This window comes from Pseudorasbora parva, chromosome 16, assembly GCF_024679245.1.
Source record: "Pseudorasbora parva isolate DD20220531a chromosome 16, ASM2467924v1, whole genome shotgun sequence".
Classification (NCBI taxonomy): domain Eukaryota; kingdom Metazoa; phylum Chordata; class Actinopteri; order Cypriniformes; family Gobionidae; genus Pseudorasbora; species Pseudorasbora parva.
The window spans coordinates 9725919-9746649 of record NC_090187.1 but is presented as its reverse complement, the minus strand read 5'-3'; the positions used below and the strand labels follow the sequence as shown (position 1 = coordinate 9746649).

At 38.5% G+C, this 20731-nt stretch overlaps 1 protein-coding gene across 1 annotated transcript; it reads left to right on the top strand.

Annotated features, from left to right (window-relative positions):
- The first annotated feature begins 3937 nt into the window (after nucleotides 1-3937).
- On the top strand, nucleotides 3938-19965 carry ankrd67 (ankyrin repeat domain 67). The gene is made up of 5 exons (XM_067419597.1): nucleotides 3938-4125; nucleotides 7688-7940; nucleotides 11398-11947; nucleotides 14191-14487; nucleotides 18731-19965. The coding sequence occupies exons 2-5, from the start codon at nucleotides 7702-7704 to the stop codon at nucleotides 18914-18916; spliced, it is 1272 nt and encodes a 423-aa protein (XP_067275698.1). The 5' UTR covers nucleotides 3938-4125; nucleotides 7688-7701; the 3' UTR covers nucleotides 18917-19965.
- The last annotated feature ends 766 nt before the right edge of the window (nucleotides 19966-20731 follow it).

Sequence of the window (20731 nt, the reverse complement as noted above, 5' to 3'; positions counted from 1 at the left end):
AACCAGGAACGAAAATGCCTCTGCATTAAACTGGATAGATAGACCTACAACCAATCAGAACAATGGAGTAATTGAGCGAAGCATTGTCAACAGAACTCAACTGCATGCACACTTGAAGAACTAGAAAAAGAAGAGTGTAAATGATCTTTGCTGATGTTGTAAAAAAATAAAAATAATTAAAGATACACAGAGTCATTACCAACACAATCATCATTTTTGAGAGAAATAGTAAAGGTGAATGCAAATACAAACAAGTTCTCCGTTTAGGATTAGAACGATTTAGCTATTTAAGCTAACAGCAAAGTAAATATCTTGTTTATTATAAGCAAATGTATTGTTTGAATGTGCTGTTTCTGTTTACCATCAGCTCTGTTTTCTGTTCACCTGTTTCTGTTCACCATCAGCTCTGTTTCTGTTTACCATCAGCTCTGTTTTCTGTTCACCTGTTTCTGTTCACCATCAGCTCTGTTTCTGTTCACCATCAGCTCTGTTTCTGTTCACCATCAGCTCTGTTTCTGTTCACCATCAGCTCTGTTTCTGTTCACCATCAGCTCTGTTTCTGTTCACCATCACCATCAGCTCTATTTCTGTTCACCATCAGCTCTGTTTCTGTTCACCATCAGCTCTGTTTCTGTTCACCATCAGCTCTGTTTCTGTTCACCATCAGCTCTGTTTCTGTTCTCCATCAGCTCTGTTTCTGTTCACCATCAGCTCTATTTCTGTTCACCATCAGCTCTATTTCTGTTCACCATCAGCTCTGTTTCTGTTCACCATCAGCTCTGTTTTCTGTTCACCATCAGCTCTGTTTTCTGTTCACCATCAGCTCTGTTTCTGTTCACCATCAGCTCTATTTCTGTTCACCATCAGCTCTGTTTCTGTTCACCATCAGCTCTATTTCTGTTCACCATCAGCTCTGTTTCTGTTCACCATCAGCTCTGTTTTCTGTTCACCATCAGCTCTGTTTTCTGTTCACCATCAGCTCTGTTTCTGTTCACCATCAGCTCTGTTTCTGTTCACCATCAGCTCTGTTTTCGGTTCACCATCAGCTCTGTTTCTGTTCACCATCAGCTCTGTATTCTGTTCACCATCAGCTCTGTTTTCTGTTTACCATCAGCTCTGTTTTTTGTTCACCATCAGCTCTGTTTCTGTTCACCATCAGCTCTGTTTTCTGTTCACCATCAGCTCTGTTTCTATTCACCATCAGCTCTGTTTCTGTTCACCATCAGCTCTGTTTCTGTTCACCATCAGCTCTGTTTTCTGTTCACCATCAGCTCTGTTTCTGTTCACCATCAGCTCTGTTTTCTGTTCACCATCAGCTCTGTTTCTGTTCACCATCAGCTCTGTTTCTGTTCACCATCAGCTCTGTTTCTGTTCACCATAAGCTCTGTTTCTGTTCTCCATCAGCTCTGTTTTCTGTTCACCATCAGCTCTGTTTTCTGTTCTCCATCAGCTCTGTTTTCTGTTCTCCATCAGCTCTGTTTCTGTTCACCATCAGCTCTGTTTTCTGTTCTCCATCAGCTCTGTTTCTGTTCACCATCAGCTCTGTTTCTGTTCACCATCAGCTCTGTTTCTGTTCACCATCAGCTCTGTTTTCCGTTCACCATCAGCTCTGTTTTCCGCTCACCATCAGCTCTGTTTCTGTTCACCATCAGCTCCGTTTCTGTTCACCATCAGCTCTGTTTCTGTTCACCATCAGCTCTGTTTCTGTTCACCATCAGCTCTGTTTCTGTTCACCATCAGCTCTGTTTTCCGTTCACCATCAGCTCTGTTTTCCGCTCACCATCAGCTCTGTTTCTGTTCACCATCAGCTCCGTTTCTGTTCACCATCAGCTCTGTTTTCTGTTCAGTTTTCTGTGTTGGTTGATTGTTTGTATTATTCTATATTTTTACTTGTTTTTTTTTCCTTTGTTGAACTTTGAGATTCTTCTGAATGAAAAGTGCATTATAAATAAAATCTATTATTATTATTATTATTATTATTATTATTAAAGTGTTTTTCAACCCTTTCATTTGTTGCTGAAATAGCAGCGTGAACAATCTTCAAGTATCTCCATAGCAAAAAGAAAACTATACAGATTTTGAATTACGTGAGTAAATTATGACAGTTTTTATATCTCTTTTAATGTTCAAAATATTTGTCTGGAAAGATTGTTAAACGCACATAAACATGTCAAATCTCAGAAGCTGAATGTGAAATCATCAGATAGAGTGCAAAACAGGTGTGGTTGGTTGGAACTGTTCACATAGATAACATTATGTCACACTGAACCAATCGAGGTCTCAGATCACTGATGTCTTCTCCTAATATGAGACTGACTGCTGGACAAACCAAATGAATGAATGTTTAAAACTGCACCTCTAGTGGTTTGGTGTAATAATAAATCTTTGCTGGGCAGACATTGCCCCCTTGTGGGTCATTGCATTTACTTTGATGAAGGTCAATGGCAGAAACCTGCTGGGAAACAAAACAAACATGATGTGCTCTTGAAGTGACTCCCCTATGAGGCTCATAAAAAACAGCCTTTCCTACACCTCCCAAAACCCACCCGCCTTTAGCACAACATTCAAATTCAGAGCTCAAAGCGCACATAAACTGTAGGAACAATGATGTCATTTTCATGTAATGTCAAGAAATTGTTCATTACACATCTGTATGGTTGCTGATTTACTCCTGAATTCCACTGAAGTCTTAAAAAAGGTTTCTCTGGCATGGACATGTGAAAGAGGACATTACAAGCATAACCAGACCATATGATTACACAAATTTTATTTTAGTGGATTCTTGTCATTTGCCAACTGCAACGGTGAAATTTGTGCAATAAAAAGAGGTCCATATAATCTCACATCTCTGTGCTCAGAATTGAATACCATCTGGCATCAAACAATCACAACAATCTCAGTTGTGTTCACACTTGGCAGGTTTGGTTGGATTAAAACTAACTCTGGTATAGATATATAAAACATGTATCTGTTCTCAAACTAAGCTCATGCTCCACTCCTCACCATGATGGTAAGCCTACAAAAAAATAACACAACTCTTTTAAACTAGTATAACGAAAAATTAAACACTACTAAATCCCACACTTAACATTAATCTTGCACAAAATTTAAATTTAAGTTTGTCTATAAATGAAAAAATATTTTAATAAAACCACTGAAAATTTTGATTTGTGGCAGTTTTTAGAAACTCAGAAGAAAAATAAAGTTCTAAATACTCATAAAAGTTAATCTGTTTGAACTAATTTGTTTAATTTGAGTTGGCTCTACTCAAACCAATTACTTATTTTGAGCGGTAGGGTTTGTAGTACACAGCAAAGGAATGTCATTATTTCAACATGTGTAAAAAGACATGGATAATTGCATCATTAATTATGCTGAAATACCCACATTTATTCCCTGATAGAATTTGTTATGAAGTCTGATACTTTTAGAACAATAATCAGCCATTGAATTCTGCCATCAAAATCCTACATTAGCAGTTTTTGAATTTAATTCTATATAAATTCTGGTTCCTTCACTTCAAATTTAAATTAAATTAAATTCTACATTCTATTTGTTACCGCAATTAATTTCATACACAACCCTAATGGAAACCCAAATGGTATTTTTGAATATAAACATTACAATCCAATTCAACAAAGAGCATTTAATTGGGAAGAAAAATTACCATGATAATGATCACAACAAAACAAGGTGATTTATAGCACATTTTAAATACAATGGCAATTGTATTTGTGTTTGACATATGATAAAGTAAAAAAGATGAGACAATTGCATGCAGGCTAAATGTCATTGTGCCACGGCAACCATCAGGCATACGCAGCCTCAAATCTCTATCTCTCTCTCTCTCTCTCTCTCTCTCTCTCTCTCTCTCTCTCTCTCTCTCTCTCTCTCTCTCTCTCTCTCTCTCTCTCTCTCTCTCTCTCTCTCTCCTGTGCCATCATACAATAACAGTGCTCTAAAAGCCCACTTTCACCATAGCAACCTCAGATGAACATAAAACACTTGATGAACGATATCAGAGGGGGTAGAAAGACCGGACTTACACGTTATGTCGCCCTGAGAAATCTGCTCAACAGCACACTGGAGAGAAGCAAGACGTCATGGAGTAACTGGCACTCACAGGTAACTTCTCTGTCTTGTTTCCAGTGAACGTAGTTGGATGGATCGGCAAATTCATACGCTCATCTCTGGTAATGTGTATTTGTGTAACTGCTAAATTGATTCCACAGGAAATGATGTGAACTCGTGACAATTGTTTGGGTGTCAAATAAGTTTAATAGTCTTTACTGAGAAATATGAACTGTTTAAATAATTTCACTGTAAATGCAACAAAATAGCATTATCTCACTTGATGCCTAATTGTTAATCTTCCTCAGCAGCAGTATATATGTGCAGTTGCGTGTTTTTTTAAAGATATTTTGCTATGATAAATGGCAAGGCAGGAGGCAAGGGCAGGAGCCAGTTGTCCGCCCACATAATCCCGAACTCCCACGACATGACAGGCCGTACACGCCTCCAGACCCAGTGGCTCACAGCTTGGCGTGGAACTCACTGAGTATAACACTTCAAGTGTGAAAACTACATCTCTTTTCATATATATGGCGTAATACACTGAGAAATGAAAATTCAGTCATCTTCATTCTCACCCTCCTGTTGTTCCAAATCTGTATGAGTTTCTTTCCTCTCTGGAACATAAAATATTTATTATGCAATAGATGGAAAACATGTGCATGCTGACCGTTCATTTACATGACAACGCCGTTTTACGGGACTTGAAAATGGAAACTTTTGAAAACAAGTTTCAAAGTGCAAAGTTTTTGAAACCGATATCAAAGCCACTTGAAGGCAAGCCTGCAACCTTAGCCAGAAAAATATAACGTTAGCTAACGTTGTGGTCCGCAGGGAAGGAGACCATGAGGCCGTTTTTTATTGGATGTCAATGGATGAAAGGATTCATTATGCCGAATAAACCACTTTTATATAACTTATAATTTAATAAATTGACAGCCCAATGGTTCATTTTCAACATGTTTGCTCCTATTCAATCGGTTTGGATTGATTGTAGAGTTTACACCAGGAAAAAATGCTGTTCTAAGATGAGTCACAGACAATTGCATGACAGGTATGAATTAGATGAAAGCACTTCTCATTAATTTCTATGGTTGCGTCTGAAACCTGGAGAATGCTGCCTTCAGAGGACACATTTCAAGGCAGGAAGGCATCAAGCAACGTCTGAATCTAATGTTTGCTCCACTTCCTGTCTCCTGAGATACCTTCATCTGATTGATTTATGAAGGCAGCATACATGTATCCTTCGCTGCCTTTGATATCCCACAATCCTGTGCTTTCCATTCAGTGACGGTCGAGCTTGGAAAATAAGATGGTGTCCGAAAGTTGCATTTGCTGGTCAGTTTGTGTGTAAACTGTAAATGTTTTTTACCAATATTTTCTACTACTGATGTAATTTCTAGCGAGAAATTACCAATGTAGTAATTAAATGTGTTTAGTTCTCACCAATGTTCTCTCTATTTTGCTATAGATCATTAAACTGTTACACTGCCTTAGAAGTCTGTCCGGAATTTGTTTCAGGAGGTGCCTTTGTGCACAGATCACTGCCTTAAAAGCCATTGCCTAATAAGTCAGCTGCCTAGGTTTTCGGACACAGCCTATGATTTTCATAAACAGTGACTGCCGCACAACTCGCCTACCCCTGTCGCCTAACCCCAGCGAAATTCACTGATGTCAAGGCTGTAATGTGATTGGTTATCAAGGCACATGTGACTAGTCGTTACCACTTTGTCTAATGGTAAGGCCATGTCAACCAAAGCATTTTTCCCTTGGCTAGCGAATTTTTCCAATTGCTTTCAATAGGAGCGCTGTGTTTTTAAAATAGCAGTAGTGTAATGGCGCGATTTTTACTGGACGGCAAGAGTTGAAGAATGTTCAACTTTGGGTCAAATACAGTGCTAATAACTGTCACTTTTTACCCAGCCATCCAATTACAGTGAAGTAGAAGCGGGACAAATACAACACCAATCAAACGCCACATTCTACTTGTACAACGTCAACAGACGACAAAAACAAGCATAATAACGGAACAAAATTATTTAAAACAAGAGCCAGACCAAATACTTTACATCGTATCGACATTTTTATGTAGAAACAATACAGAAACAAAGTATCTATGAAATGAGATGCTAACACACTTCAGAGGATATTCGGTATCATGGCAAGCAAAGCATCTCAACTGAAATAAAACACTGCGATGCCAAAACGCTCTCAAACGCTCTCAGCTAGGCGTTTTCAGCAGAATAAAAACACTTTGGTGGACACATATCTCTAACAATATCGTTATCATCTTCACGTAAACTACAAAACACAAATTTGTGAAAGTGGTAATATCATGCCCATCTGTTTTACGTTTTCAGTCTACAGGTTTCTTTATGAAGTGACATCTCCAACTACTAGCCTGGATTCGTAATACAGAATTTCCCGGATCCATATAAACAGGGATCGTTTTGACTACGTTGTCATCTGTATGCGAGAAATGCAAAGGACAAACTTTCCAGTTTTAGCACAATGTTGTCATGTGAAAGTAACCTTACACTAACATGCTTCATAAGTACACAAAAGAAAGAAAGTCTTACAGGTTTGGAATGACATGAAGATGAGTAAAATATGACGGATTTATCCCAAACAATATCTTTATCTTTGGCAACTTCTTTTTTAAAACAAACTTATGGCACGCAACACTAATTATTCATACTTAAAATATGATTTTGATCACTTTGTATTAAACTTTGTGCTACAGATGTGAATGATATCTCAGATTATGGCGTTTGTTGTTGAGAGTTTGACCATTTTCACCTGGTAAACAACAAAATGTGTGAAAAATATAACAGATTTGAATTAAAAGTGACCTAAGCTATATCTAGAAACTATGGCTAGGAGTTGGCTCTTTTTACTTGAGTCAGTAAGCAAGCAACCACTCAGAACACCCTAGCGCATAGTAATGTGCCAAAAAAACAAACACTTAAAACACCTGGAAACATGGTAGCAATTTCCACATTTCAAAATCTAGTTGTATTCCTAGTTTGAAATGTCATGAAACTTTGATTAATATATTTTCAAATATATTCACAATTAGTGTATGTGATGGGACATTACATAATGTTCATTATTCAAATCCTAATATCACTAAAATGCTTTTGCATGTTTTTCTTTTCCTCTGCAAGTCAGGCTGCCAGGAAAGTTAATGAAAACCTCTAAAATAGTAATTGCAACCACTGTTGCCATGACAACTGTGTCTCTAGATGGAATTACAGCAGGAAGACATCACAAGAGTCTTTGAAATCATTCACTGGAAGATCAATGTAGAATTTTTGGAGTCATGGAAATGGCTTTATAGGTTACGCAACCACTCAAGTGATTTACTTAAAATTGATCACACTTCAAATGTAGGTCAGAAATGGTCCAATTTAGTGATGTAACTAAATCTTCTAACAGCTGTAAACTTTTACCACCCCCTGGTGGAATGAGTGTATATACTTAGTTACTAATCTGTACAACTTTCCATATTCTTTTAGTTTAGTATAATAATTCAAATTTGTAAAGTCCATCTAAGAACCAATGAAAATAAAGGAAATATATCATAAAGCCTTTGCGCCATGGCCTTTCTCCACAGGCTATCCTCCTGTCATGGCCCATGCAGGCCCAGAGATGCACTGGAAATGGTTGGAGCTCCATGACTCGGTGTCCATGGGGTCTGTGGAGAGGAAGTTCCGGACATCTGTAGGAACAAGACAGTGGAGGATCCACCGTCGACCCAAACCCAGGCACTCTCTCTTGGATGAGCGGAGGCTGCACTATGCTGCTTGGGACGGTTGTCTGGAGCAAGTCAGGACCATGCTGGAACGTGGGGTGCCTGCTAACTGCCAGTTAGTGCGATATAACTTTAAGTGAACAATTCATCCAAAATCTACCATTATATATGTCATTTCAAATGTTATTTTTGGCTAAACTACACCTTTAAATGGTTACTTCACCCAAAAATGAAAATTCTGTAATTAATTACTCACCCTCGTGCTGTTCCAGACCCATTAGACCGCCGTTCATCTTCGGAACACAAATTAAGATATTTCTGTTAAAATCTGATTGACACCAATGTCATTTCCTCTGTCAAGACTCATAAAAGGCACTAAATACGTCGTTACAAAGCCCATCGCACTAGTGTCTCTACAATCATTTTACGAAGCGATGAGAATAGTTTTTGTGCACAAAAAAACCCCTAAATAACGACTTATGTAGAGATGGCGATTTCAAAACACCTCTTCGTAAAGTTTCAAACGGTTATGAATCAGCGTATCAAATCAGCGGTTCAGATCGCCAATGTCACGTGATTTCAGCAGTTTGGCGGTTTGACACGTGATCCGAATCATGAATCAGTACACTGATTAATTAAGCTTTGAGGCTTCAGGAAGATGTGTTTTGTAATCGGCCATCACTATATAAATCATTTCAGGGTTTTTTGCGCACAAAAACTATTCTCGCCGCTTCATGAAATGATTGTAGAGCCACTGTAGTGAGATGGGTTTTGTAACGACGTCTTCAGTGCCTTTATGGGTCTTGAGAGAGGAAATGACATTGGTGTCAATGAAGGCCTGTCTGAGCCATCGGATTTCAACAAAAATATCTTCATTTGTGTTCTGAAGATGAACGGAGGTCTTACGGGTGTCGAACGACATGAGGGTGAGTAATGAGAGAATTTTTTTTTAATTGCATATAGAAAGACAAAAAGGATTTTCTTTGCAATAAGTGTTAGATATTTGCACTAAGTGTAGATGGATTTCATTTGCTATTCATACTTAGTGACAGATAGCAAAAAGTTAAAGACTGTATGATTTATTTTGCAATTTTGTCTGGCTCAATCAGACAATGGTGGGGAGCTTACATCAAGTAAAATGATAAAGCAAGAAACAATAAATGCCATCTATTCCATATTTTTGTCCTGACAAGCCATGACACAACAATTACATTGAGTGCCCCAGTGCCTGCCATATTTTTTTTCCATTCATTTTTCTCTTATAAAGTGTAACATTTTATAAAGTCTTTGTTATTATAAATAATAAGAAAAAAAGAAAAAAAAATGGGCAAAAAGACAAAGACTGTGTACTTAATGGCTTTAATAAGGCAAAGCACTACAATCTCATGAAGCATTGCAAATGATAGAATCAAATTAAAATGAGTTTGATAAATAATTTAAGAGCAACTGTCTTTGCAGTGCTTCATGGGATTGGGTGGGCACTAAAGAGTTTTTTAACATGATCAATATGTTTATTTTGGTTCTCTGATTGGTGGCGATTTCTCTACTGAATCATAGGTATTCAGCTTCTCACCAGGATTCCCACTGTTAAACAGGATTATTTAAAAATAATAATAAGAAGAAATACATTAAATAATGCAGGCTGATGGCTTCAATAAAAGCATATGACATTAATTACCAACCTTGTACAGAACATTAGGTCTGTCTAGTTAGTTATCATTAGAAGTTATCGTTAATAAACAATTCCCCTATAAATAAAAACGATGAAATGATGACCAACATATTGACACCACTTTACAAGATCTATTGACAGTATTTGACACATAATGTTTAAATTCTCCCTTTCCATGATGTATTCCCTTTAAATAAATTACAGTGTCAGATGTTAGTAACAGAAGGGAACAGTGTAAAAATAGTAATGTCAGTAACACTTTATTTTACGGTTCAGTTATTAAAGGAACACTCCACTTTTTTTGAAAATAGGTTTATTTTCCAAGAGTTGGAAAATAAGAGTTGGAGTTGAGTTTTACCGTTTTTGAATCCTTTCAGCTGATCTCTGTATCTGGCGGTAGCACTTTTAGCATAGCTTAGCATACATCATTGAATCGGATTAGACCATTAGCATCATGCTCAAAAATGACCAAAGTCTTTTACTATATTTTCCTATTTAAAACGTGACTCTTCTGTAGTTACATCGTGTACTAAGACCAATGGAAAATTAAAAGCTGGGATTTTTTTTAGACGGATATAGCTAGGGACTATTTTCTGCGTAATATCACTGCGCCGCTTCACCCATGGTACGGCAGCAAAGTTCCCTGATTATTACACAGGAATGAGAGAATAGTTCCTATAATCGTTCTAAAAATCAAAACTTTTCTTTTTCCGTTGTTCTTAGTACACGATGTAACTACAGAATAGTAAACTTTTAAATTGTAAAAATATTATCTTTGAAAAAATAAAGTCTTTGGTCATTTTTGAACGCGGCGCTAATGGTCTAATCTGATTCAATGATGTATGCTAAACTATCCTAAAAGTGCTACCGCCAGATACAGAGATCGGCTGAATGGATTCAAAAATGGTAAAACTCAACTGTTTAACTCTAAGGGACTTGGAAAATGAGCCTATTTTCAAAAAAAGTGGAGTGTTCCTTTAACTATTAACTAGTTGCTTATTTGCATGCATATTACTAGGATATTGGCTGTTTATTAGTACTTATAAAGCATATATTAATGCCTTATTCTGCATGACCTTATTCTACATCCCTTAATTCTACCCAATACCTAAACTTAAATGCTAAAAAAACGACCTTACTAACTATTAATAAGCAGTAAATAAGGAGTTTATTAAGACAAAAGTCGTAGTTAAAGGGTTACCTCAGCGATTAGCATATGGCTTTGTATCAGTAGAAACCCTGAAGTATATTCCTGAATACGTGAAATTCCTATGAAAGTTAAGCTTTCAAAGGCATGAACTGAAAACGCGTCAGACTGAACATGCGCTGTGAATCAATGCCGCGGACGCGTTTACCTCAGCTCTCATCACAAGCTCATCCATGACTGTCAATATATCTGACTCCTGCAGCGTTTTGGGCTGTGAGACTCCCTCAGCGGCTAAATCACATATTGAACAGACATGTTCAGTTTTTAATTGTAGTGTCTGTTCTCTAACTGAACTGATTTTATGAAGATGAACGCGGTCGCGGTGGGAAAGTTAAAGTGATCCAGTCACAGTGATTCAGTAGCGGTGACTTTGGGAGTGGCCTTGTAGGGCAGCGAAGCATTCTGGGAATTGTTGAGACAAACAATTTTTCATCCCCATGAGACAAAAATACATTTTCTGTTTTTTCTCGTAAAAAAAAAGAATATTTGCATTTCTACAACATTAATGACCCAGTTTAAATACAGATTCATCTTCCCAGCGCTGAAGTACTCCTTTAATAGTGAATATGTGTTTTACTCCTCATACTAAAGTGTTACCGTAATGTCTAATGCCATGCAATCGAGTGTTGTGTTAATCCAAAAATAAATATACAGACATGTTTTTCACTGACTGTGCCCATTTTGTACTTTCAGGGACCCGTATGGTTGGACAGCTGTCCACCACGCCTCTTTCAAGGGTCACCTCATGCTGATCAAGTTCCTGTTGCAAACCGGCCAGGTGGAGGTAAATAGCCAAGACTTCTTCAACTGCACTCCCCTGCACCGCTCTTGCAGCGGAGGGAACCCCGAGACCACAGCCTTTCTCCTCCAGAAGGGTGCATCGCATTCTGAAAGGTCCTGCTCTGGCCAGACGCCCCTTCACCTGGCTGCAGCCAGCGGACACCTGGGCACGGCTCGGGTTTTGCTCCAGTACTTGGCCTCCCCAAACCCTCAAGACTTTCATAAGTGGACACCCCTGCATTGGGCAGTTTTTGGAGGCTGGGGGGATGTGGCGGAGCTCCTGCTAGATAATGGGGCAGACGTGGAAGGAAAAGGTGTGGGCATGAGTCCTCTGCAGCTGGCAGTGTTGACAGGGAATGAGGCGGGGGTGAGACTGCTGCTGCACCGAGGTGCAGATGCCAATATGAGGGGTCCAAATGGTCGCACAGCCTTGCACCTTTGTGCCTACTCTGGAGACAAGAAGGTGATTGACTTGAAGTCAGCATTAAATGAAATCCAGCTATGAGTAACCCACTCCTAGCCAAAAGAACCTTGTTTTTGCCCATATATTACAAGGTGTTTGGATTAATTGCATGTTCTATGCATAGCCTGTGCGTAGCCACAGTTGATGATTAGTCTGTTCTTGGGCTATATTTAGATGTCTATTAAATTTTCACTGACAGCCCAAATGCTGCCTTGGTTTAGCCTAGATGGCTATTAGACGTCTTTTAAACACAAAATAGCTTGCTGTGTATGTCCTTATTTTAAACAACTTATCAAAGTTTTGTAAATATATTTTTTTTTTACCTCATAATGTATCAAAGGCCCTGTTTACACCTGGTATTAGGATGGCTTTTCCGTGATAAGTTGTCAGCCAAAATGCATTACTGTTTACACCTAGTCTGACCCAATGCATCTCCTCTGACCACTGTCTGCTGATTTCGTCTAGACTTCCTTTCTTCTTTCATCACACTCTACATCACTTTTCAAGTGAGCTTTTCAATATTTTTGAAAATATTGAAACACTTTTCATTATTTTTCAGAAATATTGTTGAATGAATTAAGCCATTAGTACACACTGCTTACAAGCCAGCTGGAAAGGAAGCAAATGGAAAGGATAACAACGATTTTAATCGTAATCCAAGTGTTTTGGCACAACATAGCGAAGTTGAAATTTATGGGTTTGATTCTCAAACCATGCCCAATAATGCATCCCGCATCCCATAACATGTTAGTGGGTGGCAAGTAGGTGGTCATTTGTGGCTGTTTAAATACATTCGACCACATGAAAGCAAGCTGGTTAAATATGTTATCGACTACCTTTGGAAGTGGTCGAAAGTGAACAAGCTCAAAAAGTTTTAGACTCAATTTACACCTGTACTTAACGATGTCCACTTGTGATCGCATGGACAAAAACACATTTTAATGCCAGGAGTAAACAGGGCCAAAATGTCAAAACTGGATCTTACGGTAAAAAAATGACAGACTTCCTACTGGAGACATATGTCAGACTTCTCTAATCATTTAGTCCGCTTAAACCCTGTCCCTGCAAGATTGCAATCATTTGCCTCTACTTTTAAGTGCCGACATCTCAAAAACAACCAATGCATAGAACCAAATCCTGCTAATCTGTTACACTTTAAAATTTGGTCAACTTTTAAACTACCTGCATTTACCCACAGACAAACTGTAAACCTAGTCCCAGACTAAAAAGCTTGTTTGAGCTTGCACTGACATATCTTAAATTCCATTGTTCCATGTCAGTTCTATTGTTTTGTCTCAAGATGCAATAGTAATGTTTTTTCTATGGCACGTTTATAAAAATGTACTTGAATATCTTAATTGAACTAAGGCCTAATCCTGGCCTAATCTATGCACTGTCTGTTAAACCATGCCATAAAGTAGGTGGTTTAGGAGCTTAAAAATATATAATGGATTATACTCTAATAATAGATTGCTTTGGGGGGAAAACAGACATAAATAAGAAAACAAAAAGCTAAATATACAGTTAATATCTTTTACTATCTTGCAAAGATTTGATTTCATTAACCTGTTACCTTTTAAACATGTTTTTTAAAGGTTTAAGAAGTTCCATAGTGTTCTAGCAATGCGACAATAGCTTTTCCAGTGTACAATCATTCAGATGGTCAGTGAACTGATTGTGGGGAGTGTTGTCCTTGAGTTAAAAATAAGCTACATATTCAATGAAATATTGCTACTTTTTATTCATTTAATGTAGAATAGTTACAATACTATTCTATACAATACTATTATGTCACAATACTCAGAGCATAGAGAATTTGTGTGTTTTATACTACAGCAGTGTAACAGTTACTGTATAAATGGAGTGAGGAAATAATGCTCTCCAATGTTATCACTGATCATGTGATCATTGAGTCTCTGATAAATGTTCTCTCTAAAAACCATGAAGTGTCCTATAAACACCAAAAAAAAAACTATAAACACCTAAATGCATTTGTTTCCAATCATCCCCATTACTGCAGTGTAATTTGCATTGCCAAGACTGTGAATTCAAGGTCTCGCTGCCCTTTTGGCTTAAAGCTGTCAGAGTCATGCCAACTGCGCTCTATGAAACAGATGGCATATGTGTGGGTGAAGGGCAGTGTACTGTTCCTGTCTGCTTAGCACCATTTGATCTTTCTTTCTATACTTTGCATCCTCCCTCATCTGTCTCTTCTAAACCTTATATATTCTTCTTCCACATAGATCCTCCAGCAACTGTTAACAGGAGGGGCCAGGGTTGATGTCAGGGATGGAGATGTGGCATCTCCGCTGCATCTGGCTGCCCGCAGTGGCTCCAGGGCTGTAGTGCACTTGTTGATTCTGAATGGAGCAGGACTTGAGGACAGGGACAACCTTAAAATGACGCCACTGCACTACTCAGCACTCAGGGATAATGCTGAGGCTTCCAAACTGTTGCTGCATTACGGGGCAGATGTGAATGCTGTGGAGAGGCTCGGACAGACACCTTTGCACCTGGCCGCAGAGAGGGGTCACTGTAAGGTGTGTTGATTCTCTTTAATGTTTATATCTTATAAACATTCTACTATAGAGCCGTGTGAAAAAGAAAGGACACCCTTTAGAATTGTATTGTTTTACGTACCAGGACATAATAAAAATCATCTGGTCGTTAAAAGGTCTTAAAATTAGGTAACAACTTTTTGGAGGAACAACAACAAATGACATTAGAATACAATGACGGTATACACTATATTACCAGAAGTTTTGGGACGTCTGCTTTTACATGCACTTTAATGGCATCCAATTGTTAATCCGTAGGGTTTAATATGGAGTTGGCCTACCCTTTACAGCTATAATAGCTTCAACACTTCTGGGAAGGCTTTCCACAAGGATTAGGAGTGTCGAGTGTCTTTATGGCATTTTTGACCATTCTGATGTTGGACGAGAAGGCCTGGCTTGCAGTCTCCACTCTAATTCATCCCAAAGGTGTTCTATTGAGTTGAGGTCAGGACTCCTCCACACCCAGCTCGCTCATCCATTCCTTTACGGACCTTGCTTTGAACACTAGTGCGTAGTCATGTTGGAACAGGAAAGGCCACCCCCAAACTGTTCCTACAAAGTTGGGAGCATGAAATTGTCCAAAGTTACTTGGTATGCTGAAGCATTCCTTTCACTGGAAATAAGGGCCAAGCCCAACCCCTGAAAAAAAAACACCCCACACCATAATCCCCTATCCACCTAACTTTACACTTGATACAATGCTGTCAGGCAAGTACCGTTTTCTTGACAACTGCCAAACCCAGACTCATCCATCAGTTTGCCAGACAGAGAAGCGTTGTTTTTAGTGACACGTCTCCACTGACCTAGAATCCAGTGGCGGTGTGCTTTACACCATTGCATCTGATGCTTTGCATTGCACTTTGAGAATGTAAGGTTTGGATGCAGCTGCTTGGCCATGGAAACCCATTACATGAAGCTCTCTACCCATTAAGCTAATCAGGAGGTCTGTAGCTATTGACTCTGCAGAAAGTTGGTGACTTCAGCACACTGTACGCCTCAGCATGCGCTGACCCCACTCTGTGATTTTACGTGGCCTACCACCACTGTGTGGCTGAGTTGTTGTTGTTCCCAATCGCTTGCACTTTATAATGTTATAATACCACTAACAGTTGACTGTGGAATATTTAGTAGTGAGGACATTTCACGAATTGACTTATTTCACAGGTGGCAACCTATCATGGTACCACGCTTGAATGAGCTCCTGGGAGCGACCCATTCTTTCACAAATGTTTTTAAAAGCAGTCTAAATGCCTAGGTGCTTGATTTTATTCACTGTTGGTTATGGAAGTTATTGGAACACCTAAATGTAATGATTTGAAGGGATGCCTCTGTACTTTTGGCTATAAAGTGTATATGCAAAATCTGCAACCACATACTGGTCTGGCATATTTCCCAGTATTTTTAATGCACTGATTTTGAGGAGTTATCAGGGTTTTGCAAGAGTGTTTAGGTTGTATTCATGATCTGAGTGGTTGCCAGGTTCATTGCTCAGAGTTATAAAATGAATGTGGTGTAAATGCCCTCCAAAATGCTTTGGAGACGGATTTGATCACTCAAACCACTTGTCAAAGCCACTTTACTCCTACAAAAGTGTGTTATACCAACTCCCAGTTTTAACCCAAAAGAGGCAAGGAAGGCAAAACACACAAATGGCAGGAGTAAAAGAAAACAAGAAACCAAGATACAAGAACGCACAAGGATACTTAAATATGAGAAATAACTGACACACTAAACAGCAAAAACTAGGGCTTATGTACCCAGGGAAAACAACAAGACACAGGTGCAAATGATGAGGGAGTAACGAAGACCAAAAAGAACTGCAAAATGACTACAAAACTAAAAATAGGTAATTAACCAAATAAAAGCTAAATAAAAAGTCAAAATGAGAGACATGAAACCGGTACCCAGATGTAGGCTAACGGATGTAGGCCAGTAAGAGCTGTGTGTGTAAACCTCACTCCTCTGGGCTCAAGAGGCACATTAGCAATTGACACTAGAAGCTGCGGTCTTTAGCGTTCTTGTTAGCATGCCTGCCTTTCATGCCAGAAACCCGAATGAATCCCTCTCAGAGCAGTTTGAGCGTTACATTCGGTGCTGTGACCTGGAGGGGAGTGAGGTTTAGGGGGGGTAAGTATAAGTGAATTTTTATTTTTTATTTTAATTAAAAGTGATAAGCTCGTGCTGATAGCTCTCTCTCTCCTATTGCAATCTTTAATATTCAAATAAACTGATAATAAATTGCACCGCATATCATAAGCGGTATATCTGTTGCTTTTAGTGACATGAACTCTGTTGAATTTGCATATAGATTAAAGATCGGATTTATATTTATTTTGGTGAGACACATTTATTTGACCAGACGTGAATAAAACCAATTTAAGAAATCAGCTATCTGATCAGTAAAAACCATAGACTGTAAAAAATGTGGATTCAGCGTAAAGTAAAGATGAGCTGGCCGTTGCTCTCTTGGAAGCGCATCATCGCACATCACGCTCGGATTACAGAAAATAGGCAAAGAGGCGGGACGTGGGCTGAGCTGAGGTGATGCTAACAGACAGCAGATAAATGGCAATCCACCTGTCACTCAAAGTGGCCACACCCTTAATTTTGCAGAACTTTAAGGTTTTATATAATTTAAAGGGGGGGTGAAACACTCAGTTTCAGTCTTCTTGTCTGAGATTCTTCAATCTCATGTCAATCTTGAGTACCTATAGAGTAGTATTGCATCCTTCATATCCCCGAAAAGTCTTTAGTTTTATTATATTTATAAAAGAAATATGGGCTGTACCGAGTCTTTCCGGAAAAAAACGAGCTCCTGGAGGCGTATCGTGTGGGCGGAGCTAAAGAATGACAAGAGCGCAAAGTGGTGACGTCCTCAAGCGTGGAGAAACTCATGCTATCGATCTCAGCTAATACAGATATGATCCAGAATCATTCGGAGGCTGAAATAAATTGAACAGGAGAAACGGCTACAGCAGGATGTCCGTCTCTGTGGTATGTACTGTATTTAGTGGCCTGTCAACATTTGTGTGTCTTTACTCGCAGTTTATGAGGACATGATTCGGTTTATGGACTATTGTATGCGACTAAACCTAGCAGTAGCAAGCAAAACGGTTTTGCTCGTCAGACTAGTGTAACGTTATACATAGAACAACAATAGAGTCCGTTAGCGCATTTGAATGACGAAGCACGCGATCGTGTCGTTTACTGATGTTTACTCAAGCGACGAGCCAACAACACAGACATTTGAAGCAGTTTTACTCACCGGCTGCTTCCAAAGCAGGACCGAACCTTTATCGCTGGGACCGCTCCGTCAAAAACACACTTCTTTGGTATGATTTGGTGAAGTCCTGACAGCAGTGAACGGTGGAGATCCACTTTTGCGACGCGACTGACGCGTTGTGAAGCTTCCCGTCATTTCTGCGTTCAAATCGACTCAAATGCAGCGCTGCCTTCCCGGAATGCTGTGCTGAAGCGTTGAAGTCACCCATAGGAATAAAGTGGATCGACTGGATCTGCACCTGAGTGTTTACGGGCATGCATTTCCTCTCTCGCTCTAGTCATGCGCACGTGCACCCTACCGGGAGAAGAGCCCGTACGGCCCATACAAGGACCTTCCGCTCTATTAACGTCAAGCCGAGCCATACTCGAAAAAAAACTCTCCGAAACTTGTGAGACACCGGAAGGAGTATTTTTAACACAGAAATACCCCATCGAACGTCCAACATTAGTTTTTGAAACTTTGTCTATGTTTAGGATGGGAATCCAAGTCTTTAACAGTGTAAAAAGCTCAGTATGCATGAAACAGCATTTCACCCCCCCCCCCCCTTAAATGAATGAGTTTGTTAAAAATCACGCCCCTCACAGTTGTTACGAAGGGCAAAATTAGCCGTATAGACCAAAACCACAATTTGTACCAGGCTATAAATATGTTTTTTTTTTTCTGATGTAAAGTTGGGCAATTTAACATGGGGCTCAATGGGATTCTGCTCCCTTCTTGAGTCTGTCTCTAGTGGCTAGTCGATGAATTGCAGTTCAAGTTACTTCCATATTATTTAACAGAAACTAGGGGAGGTTGCAGCTTGGTAAAAACTCATTAATTGAAAAAATACAAATAGGCCCTGAGATTATCTCATCTGAGATTTAACCTTCCTATAGAATGTTCTAAGATGTTCTGTGTTTACCTGTGTCTTTCCTTTCTCAGTGCTTGTGATTCAATCCACAGGTTTTCAAGGTTCTGCTTGACAAAGGTGCTGATCCTGCTGTAATGAGCAGCTGGAGAGAGACAGCAGAGGACATTGCAAGAACACACAATCAGCCAGGCATCGTCCAGCTCCTTCAGCAACACCAGACTGTCAAGATGAGCAATCAAGTTCAGGACAGTGTGCATACAGAGAAGAAAAAACTGTGAATTAAATCCTAATCACACAGAGGATCACGATAACTATACCCCAGGCCTGGTTTCACAGACAAGGCTTAAACTAGTCCCAGACTAAAATGCATGTTTGAGCTGTTTTAACTGACTCTCCATAGCATATCATAAAATATGTCAGTGCCATTCTTTTGTCCCCTTTTTTTTCTAAGGCAAGTTTATAAAAGCTACTTAAATGTCCTAATTAAAATAAGGCCTAATCCTGGCTTAATCTAAGGCCTGTCTGTGAGACCAGGCCACAAAAAATCGTTCTAATTCCACACCATGCACAACTAGGCTAGGCTTCAAAATTCATAAAAGTTGTGTTCATTTATGAAAATTATCATGATGAACAAAACTTGTAAGAATAATAAACGTTTGTCGGTCAAAGATTTTATATTCTGTAATAATCCAGAGTTATATACTATGCAATAATCCATCCTGTTGGGATTTTGTACAAAGAAGCAGGGTGATGCTGACTTGATGATGGTTGGCCTTCAAAAATATGGTGGATCAGAATCCACCTGAGCTTGTGCATTTAAAGAGGCAGACGACATAACTGCAGCACACGCTTATAATAAAAAGAATGTTATTATGCATTGGTGTGGATGCCAATATAGTTTTTTTTATAGTTATCGTCATAGTGTGAATGGGCCTTACAATTCCAGTCCTCTGATTTGATCGGACAAGTGGCATTGCAAGAAAGTTTATATTTTGTGTAAAAGTGTAGTCACATTTACTGTTGTTCGGAAAATATTTGTGGTTGAAATTGAGTCATTTTTATAGGAATCTACGCAATCAGGAATTTAGCTTGAGGGCAAAAGATTTCCCTTTGCAGATTTCACTCTAGTTCAAGATCAGAGAGGAGAGGATGGAGAAAATGTTTAACTTTATTTTAAAGTGGTTGTTTTTTTCTTTCTTTTTCGGATGGTGGTGCATAAAACCTACATTTGTAACTGTAGTGCCTATAGTATTTTGGTGCAAAGTATGGGTTAGCAACTTATATATTTTTAAGGGTCTATACAGAAATAAAATCATCTTACATCTCACATTCAGATGCTGGTGTGACAATAAATATTCTGATAAATGTAAAATCTATAATCTCAGCATATTATAATTTAAAATGTTTTATATTAAATTGTATTAATTGCAAAGAAAAGACATCACTGCAATGAGATTTTATATATATATATATATATATATATATATATATATATATATATATATACACACACACACACACACACACACACACACACACACACACACACACACACACACACACACACACACACACACACAAACTAGGAAAAAAGTAGAGGAAAGATGGCATTACACATTTAATAAGGATTACACTTTGAATAAAGTTAAAAAAATGTAGGTAGTGCAAATTGTACATTGTAAATTGAGTTAAGTAAATTATGTTTTTAACTCTTGTAAGAATACTACAAAAATAGGTTAACAATTTGAAAATGTACATTTATAAATATAAAATCTAGAAAAACAATTAGATTTATTATAAAGCAGGCATTAGAATCGGCTTAAAAAAATAAAGAAATTAAGAAAGAAATAACTGATTTGGGATTTATTGAAAGCTTTGTAAGATAGTACTTGAGATAAACACACTAACATCTTTCCAGAGCTCAAAAAAGTATAACTGCACCACCAAAACAAATGATGAAGAATTTCAGTGTCATTCTGACAAAAGGAACATTTAGTGTCAAAATCAGATCAAATTTTTTTCTGAAGAAAATGTTTGACAGGGTAAATGTTATTGAGTAATTTAAAAGTAATTTATTTTTTCTTTGTTAGTGA